This window comes from Castanea sativa, chromosome 10 (genome assembly GCF_040712315.1).
Source record: "Castanea sativa cultivar Marrone di Chiusa Pesio chromosome 10, ASM4071231v1".
NCBI classification, from domain to species: domain Eukaryota; kingdom Viridiplantae; phylum Streptophyta; class Magnoliopsida; order Fagales; family Fagaceae; genus Castanea; species Castanea sativa.
Genome location: NC_134022.1, coordinates 10,937,833 through 10,945,165, shown reverse-complemented (window position 1 = coordinate 10,945,165; position 7,333 = coordinate 10,937,833). Strand labels below are relative to the sequence as shown.

At 35.7% G+C, this 7,333-nt stretch overlaps 1 protein-coding gene across 1 annotated transcript; it reads right to left on the bottom strand.

The window, feature by feature from the left end:
* Positions 1–334: 334 nt before the first annotated feature.
* Positions 335–5,313, bottom strand: LOC142611876 (bifunctional adenosine 5'-phosphosulfate phosphorylase/adenylylsulfatase HINT4). Its single transcript, XM_075784027.1, has 6 exons — positions 4,928–5,313; positions 4,799–4,845; positions 2,107–2,183; positions 1,932–1,998; positions 787–864; positions 335–650 (listed from the first exon to the last, which is right to left on the bottom strand). The coding sequence occupies exons 1-6, from the start codon at positions 5,000–5,002 to the stop codon at positions 545–547; spliced, it is 450 nt and encodes a 149-aa protein (XP_075640142.1). The 5' UTR covers positions 5,003–5,313; the 3' UTR covers positions 335–544.
* Between the last annotated feature and the right edge of the window lie 2,020 nt (positions 5,314–7,333).

Genomic DNA, 7,333 nt, shown 5'->3' with positions numbered 1-7,333 from the left:
GAAAGATAAAAATGACTATCAAGACTAGTTTTGTAGTTTCTAAAAATTCTTTTTTCCTTGATTAAAAAACTAGAAACGCAAATATGTGCCCCAAACATCCTTACCATGATGAGGTCGGTCTCAATGTGCACTCGAATTCAGGGAGGACCTAGCTCCTTCAGCTTACCTTGATTGGTATAGACCAGCCCAAACAGATGTACGTATCATTTAGAAGGGCCACGTTTAGTACAATCTCACACAAACCCTTACTTGCCAACAATCGTAGCATCTGCATTTCTGATGTGCAGTAAATATAACTTTTGAATTGGCATGGTATATAAAATAACGCTAGAGAGTTTTGAATCTTTTGATTATGCTATTGGAACATGAAGCATATTGAATCACAAGTGCTTAGGGGACAAGAACAGGACAGCCTCCATGATCAAACACAAGACAGAACACTTCAACATGACAAGAACTTACACAGATCAGAATGAATACCCAAGCTTTAATAGGGAATGCCCAATCTCTTTACTTTGCATAACGTCAATCAAATATAAAAGAATCACACTTTTGAAATAATAGGTGGTAAAGGCTTTAGCTTCTCCAACAACTTCTCTGCCTCAAGAAACCCAAGCGATCCCACAGACAAGAATTTTACACATTTCCATCTGTTCAACCTCTTAGAGAATTAGATTGTATCTTTGCAACTTCCATAGTTCCACGAACAATATTAAAAGATGAAATACAATATATGACATTAGAAGTTTCAGGCATATAGGGACTAAGAAGCACCAGATAACTAACCTGGGCATGTATGGCAGCGCCAGACAGTGAAGGTGTAGATGGTTAACAGAGTTCAGTGGAGGCTGGTGAAATCCAAATCTGTCAAGCGGAGAGAGAGAATTGTACCAATTAACAAGCTTATATGCAAGTTTAGGACGATAAAACAAGTTGAGCTGCTTGATCTCAGCTTGATATTGATTTTTTAAAGGCCTAATCAAGCAGCCTCCTGCTAAGCTTTATGCATATAATCCAATATTGAGCAAACTTTTCATCAGCTCGACTCTTTACTCTTTACTCTTTACAATTAAAAATTTCAAGCAACGCAAGCTCCAGTGGATACAGGCTTATTCACAAAAGGTTTGCTCAACACCACTGAGCAGAACTTGAGCAGTGCAACACCCCACTCAACAAATTTCATTTTACAGTATAATGGAGTGAAAACAAACTCAGGTTACCGCTGACCTTGTTTCTAAATTAAGGCTACAAGCTTTGCTTTTATACGAAACCATTGAACTATTGTGTATAGTTAATCATATAAGAATTGCAGGAAAATTTTATAATCAATAACATCTTTTCTCAATCCCCAAAAAAAAACTACTAACTTTGATTGGTACTTACACACACCCACTGGATTTTGAACCAACAACCATACTCTCCATATCACTTTTATGTGGAGAGGAGGTGTCATTTTGAACTAGAGTCAAATTACAAAATGATTGTAAAAAAAAAAACTCAAATTACGCCAAAAGTCTTGTAGTACAACTAGTTGACACCTCCTGATGTTTTCCACGGAAACATCTAGAGCTCAAATCCTCCTCCCCCGTTGTAACTATCAAATTATCAACAACAAAAAATCAAATTACATAAAATGAAGGGATTGGTTGATTAATTCAGCTCAAATCACAAGCAAATAAATGGTCATCTGCATTTTCACGTGCTAGTATTTACATTGAAACATTAATTATCATATCTGCTCAGCTTTTCTTTTTTTAGATAAGTATATCTATGAAGCGATAATTTTAGTGGAACAAACAAGAAATAAATAGCAGAACCAATTAAAGCACAAACTGCAAAATATTTAAAAGCTCTTTCTCCCCAATTCTATAATCTCTGTTCACAAAAACAGCATCACAAAATCTCAAACACATGTATACAGGAGGCAATACCTGTACTGTGTGCACTGAGGTGCATCTCGACGTAATAGTGTTTGCCCCACTTCCAGCATGTGACTCACTGGAGAAAATAGCAAATCAAAGATTAGACTATGAAAAAGAATGAAGACTTAAAAAGGATCACACACTGGTTCAAACTATTAAACAAAAGGATATATATTTGCTTTACCTAAGGAGTAGTCTTCAGTTCTCCTTTCAAGATTTTTTACTGTTGGAATGTGCTCCAAGGGAATCACCAAGTAATGCCTGTAAATTTGTCATCCAACTCAGAGCGATCACATGGTTGAACTAAAACAAAAAACATATAACAAGTCCCCAGCATGGTTGGCAGTAAGACTAACAGGTGCCAAATCCTAATTTGGTATCGATTTAGTACACTATGCATATTAGTGCAAATGTGGGAGATGAATCTGCTCTAAGTGTTTTAAGAGTATTGTAAAACCAATTACAAAATAAGCACAATATTTACTTATAGGCTAGGAAGCACTGACGCGGCTGGGAGGGTGCCGCACCGGAGTCCGACGCGGCCCGCGTCTGATTTTTTTTTTTTCAGATTAGCGCCGACTCGGTTCAGATTTGCGCCGATTGGGCCAGAATCGGGTTGTATCGGCCGAAATCAGCCTTGAATCATGCCTGAACAGCTGAAATTGGCTTTGAATGAGGCCCAAACATCCTAAATCTATCCTTCCTCAATTTTATTTTGAATATTTGCTGCTTCTTTTGTGTTTTGTTTTTTGTTTTGTGTTTCTTGCCTTCTTCTTTCTTTGTATAGTGAATTAAGGCCATAGTAATGTGTTTTCTAAGAATATTTTAATAGTAAAAATATATTAAAAAATATAAATAATAATTTTTTAATTGCTGCACCCCGCCGCACCTGCACCCTATTTTTTCAAAAATTGCCGAGTCCCGCACCCGCACCCGAGTCCTAAAACGCACTCATGCTTCTTAGCTTATAGGAAGCCCTAAAATATTGAAAAGGTGCCTCATGAAGGAAGACCCATGACAAGCGGATAACGAAGGTAGCAGAAATTTTGCAGGTTGTCCAAATGACATATATCTTGCCTTTGTCCAATGTAAGCACGCTAACAAAAACCAACATAGATGTACACATAAAATTTTCTCAGTCATCTTCAGGTTGCTTCAAGTTCAAGATTTTACTTGCTGTTTTCTTCACCCTATCTGACATCATTTTTCGATAAAATTATTGAAAACAAAAACAGTTACCATATATGCATGTTTATTTGCTTGCTTGGATCAATGGCCATTAACCAAAAACTAGTAACAGCAGTTGAAATCCAACCATACCAAAAAGCACAGAATGATACATGTCGGCCAGTCACGATCTGCAAATGCCCCAATTATCAAAAATCATTTTAATTTAACGAGTTTAAGCAATCCTTTTTCATCCTGTTAGAGATACCAGTCTAAATTCAGCCTGCATGTACAACTTGTACTATTGCAGTTCTACTGCACATCATAACTTTTATTACATCCTAGGCTTAGTCTAGAGTTGGTCCCTCTTGGCGTAGGTTGTTAGACCGAACCACACTAATCTTTCTTTTTTTCTTCTTTGATAAGTAATTGCAAATTATTAAAAACCAAAAAAGTGTATACAGGACATATACAAATCAAAGAAGAACAACAAAGCAAAACAAGAATAAAAAAGGACATAAACGAAACCAGCCATAATAATAATTGCACAAATTTATAGTTTCTAGAAAATCCATCAAAGAATACGTGGAGAGAGTGAAGGACTTCAATCCCCATTCATAGAGAATCCTCAAAAGTAAAAACTTGAGATTTGGCACGGTGGACTCTTTATCCTTGAAAATGTGGCAATTCCTTTCACCCCAAATAGGGATGGAGCTACTTGTGGACCCCCCCGACCCACAAGTTGGTCCTTTATAATATATATAGATATATAGAGAGAGAGTACAACGTGTATGCCCAAGAGCTTTTAGATTGAATTCTGCAGAAACTAGAAAGTAGAAACTACAGCTTGTAAATGGATGGTTCCTCCTAGAAGCTGCTATAAATTTAATGTGGCTTTGAAATCATTAGTAGGTGGAGGCTGTGCAATCCATGATTGTGGAGGTCATCTAGTAGCAGCTAATAGTGCTCCTATTCCTAAAGCAGGTGATTCACTATGGATGCTTCAGCTATGTCGAAATTTTGGTCGTCGCTCCCTATTGGTTGAATGTTCTATTCCCCAGTTGTTATCCTTGCTGAAATCAGAAATGTGCCCACTAGAAATCAATGAGCTGTTAAAGATCATTCGGGATTTGGCTTCTTCTTATTACAAAATTTCTTTTCATGCAATTCCAAAATAGTGTAAAAAGGCTGCAATGCACCACAACATACATGCCAGGGTCGCCCCCACTGTCCCATATCTACGAGAACCCAGAATACCATTCCAAGATTCCAGCATTGAAACAACAGAGTTTGGCATAACCCAACAAATCCCAGCTAGGCAGAAGAGAAAAGCCCACATATCAGAGGCAAATGGGCAATGCAGCAACAAGTGAAGTGACTAACACTTTCACCAGCTAATCTACACAAACAACACCAATCCACTATAACAATAGCAAATTCTGTTTCTCTTTCTTTTCTCTCACTTTTTCTCAATCTTACATAGCTTAAATCTCTTCTAATTATTCCTAATTTGTTCCAAACCCACTCTCCCACCCCACCCCACCCCCTTAATCCCAATTCCACAATTACCTCAAAATACACGTATCATACCACAAAATCTAACAGGGATCCCCACATTTCATATTAAAATAAAAGCGCATAAATATTAAAATCTAGGAATAAACGGTAATTAGAGAGTTGTAAAAGAGAAAAATGGATAATATGAAAACCTGACAGCAGAAGGGTTGATGTCTTGAAAGGCAATCACCTTCTCATCCTGCCCAAATCCACACACCCAAATCAGAAAATAAAGACAAAAGAAAAGGGTAAAAAGGGTATTAGAGAAATGAAATGATTACAGTGTGGAGGAGAGTAGCGGAGGCGGATTTGTTGGCGATCTGGCAAAAGATACACGCTGCTTCTGCTCCCGCCATTTTTTTTTTTATGTTTTTAGGGGCACTACTGCGACGGGACTCGAAGTTAATTTGAAGGTGGTTTTGGACTTTTACCTTTACTTTTCATCAGACTTTTTATTTAGTCGATGGCCATTTTTAGAAAGGAATTTCAAAATGCATGCAGAAAATTTGGGGAAAGAAAAGAAACGAATTTCAAAATTGCGATTCGCGAATCTGAAATTTTTTTTTTTTTTTTTTTTTAGGTCTTATTGAGCAAGTCGTGACTATTGTTGGAGAACTTTCCGAGTAAGTTCTGCGCTGCGCTACACCAACCTTTGCAATTTTGTCATGCAGCGATTTGTGAGAGGTGGAAATAAAATGATAGATCCATAATTCCAACCTTCACAAGACGTTAACATAGTAAAATTGTAATAAAGTTGTGAAAATTGAGATGGTTCTAGATTTACTCAACTCTTAGAAGCTGAATGCTCCAGTGAGATGTCACGAAGATGACGCCATAAAATTAGTGACACTAGGCTGTTCACAATCGGTTTATTAGTTTTTTTTTTTTTTTTTAAGAGAAAAAATTGGTTTATTAGTTGAGACCATGGAAAGATGGAAAACGTTAGGAGATATTTACTTTTTTTCCTCCAACCGTGTTTAATTGGGATGACAGAAAAGTAAAGATATGGAAATAAATATTATATTAGGGACTATTATATTTTTTAATTACAAAAAAAAAAAACTTAGGAATATAACGAGTATTATACGTTTGCAGGTAAAATCATTTTTCATCACACTGTTTTTTGGTAATTGGAAAATTTAGTAATTTTAAATTATAATGGATGCAAACAGGGACGGAGGGAGGGGGGGCGAGGGGGCACCAACCCCTGAAATTTAAAATGTTTTCACTAACAATACTGAAATACCATATTTGCCCCTACACAAAAGACAAAAAAAAAAAAAAAATCTCAATTAAGTTCATTCACGTTACCTTTCCTTTCCAGCTTTCCTTTTTTTTTTTTTTTGGACAGAAGTGATAAAACCTTTCCAGCTCTCCTAGTAGTAGTAGACTTCTACCCCTAGAAGTAGTATAATTCTAATGATCTCTATAACAACTATTGAGTGTGAAGAAACCATGCAGCGGTTTCAAAATATGAAAAATCGTCGAGGGCAATTGAGTAAAATAAGCTAAGTGTGAAAAAATAAATTAAAGTTTACATTTTATGTTAGTTTCTGTATGACAATTACATTATCATATAGTTGTTTACTTATTTTGTTATTAATATTGATTAATTTTTTTAGATTAATTTTTTACTTCCAATCTTGTCTTTTAATCTTGCCCCCCTGACCTAAATTCTTGGCTCCGCCACTGGATGCAAATTACTAATTTTTACAATATATGTGTGTGTGTGTGTGTGTGTGTGTAGAGAGAGAGAGAGAGAGAGAAGAGCCTCTCATGAGCGTGCTCAGATGCTAGTAAACTTTTAAGTTTACTTATCTAAAATTTTAAAATTTAGTTAAGGAGTATCCGAGTAAGAGAGATTTCTAAACCATTTAGTTAAGACTTAAGACTAAGAGTACAGCTTAAATTGAGCAATTGAAATGGGAGAATGTGTGTGTGGTGGTGGAAGTTTGTATTTGTGTAGAAGTTGCATTTTAAATTTTAAATAGTTAAGCCAAATTTTAGGAAAATGAGGTGATTTTTGTATTTTAATTTTATAAATAATTTTTTGAAAATGACTTTTACACCTCATTTATTTATTTGCTTAGGTAAAGATTAAAGGTGGTTTAGGGAATTAAAAGAACAAATAACTAATTTTATCCTCTTAATATAGGAGAAATTACTCTTTATCACCTTAAACTATACCCAAGATTACACTTTGCGCCCTAAACTTTTCAAATGCACATTTTACACCCTAAACTATGACACTTTGCACCCAAAGTTAAATTTTCTATTATATTGGATGTAAAACTCAATCAAATGACTAGCCATGACTATTGCTTAAGTAACACCAAGTCAAAATACCTAAATGCCCTCTTCCAAGTAAAAACTCAAAAGGACCCGGCCAAAATTGGAAATTAACATTAATTTCCAAACAATATAATTAGTAGGCATTGTGTATGAAAGTATATTGATTACTAACATCTCAAATCAAAAAGACTCAATTTTGGGCCTAAAAATCAAGTCTCAAAGACTCGGTTTCTATGTTCTAATCTTGTCTGAGTTGGCATTTTGTCCATGTGACATCTACCTGGAAATCGAGTTTTATAGACTTGATTTATAAGCCGACTCTTTAAGCATCGATTTGTGTGTGACATGGCAATTTCTATGTGATGTGGTTGATCCACGTGGAAGCCACCTGGAAA

Excerpts from the sequence above, each read along its gene's own strand:
- LOC142611876 (XM_075784027.1), bottom strand. The coding sequence starts at position 5,002 with ATGGCGGGAGCAGAAGCAGCGTGTATCTTTTGCCAGATCGCCAACAAA. Across the intron at positions 865-1,931 it reads CCTCAGTGCACACAGTACAG|ATTTGGATTTCACCAGCCTC; the intron begins GTATTGCCTCCT and ends TCCGCTTGACAG. Across the intron at positions 651-786 it reads GCGCTGCCATACATGCCCAG|ATGGAAATGTGTAAAATTCT; the intron begins GTTAGTTATCTG and ends GAGGTTGAACAG.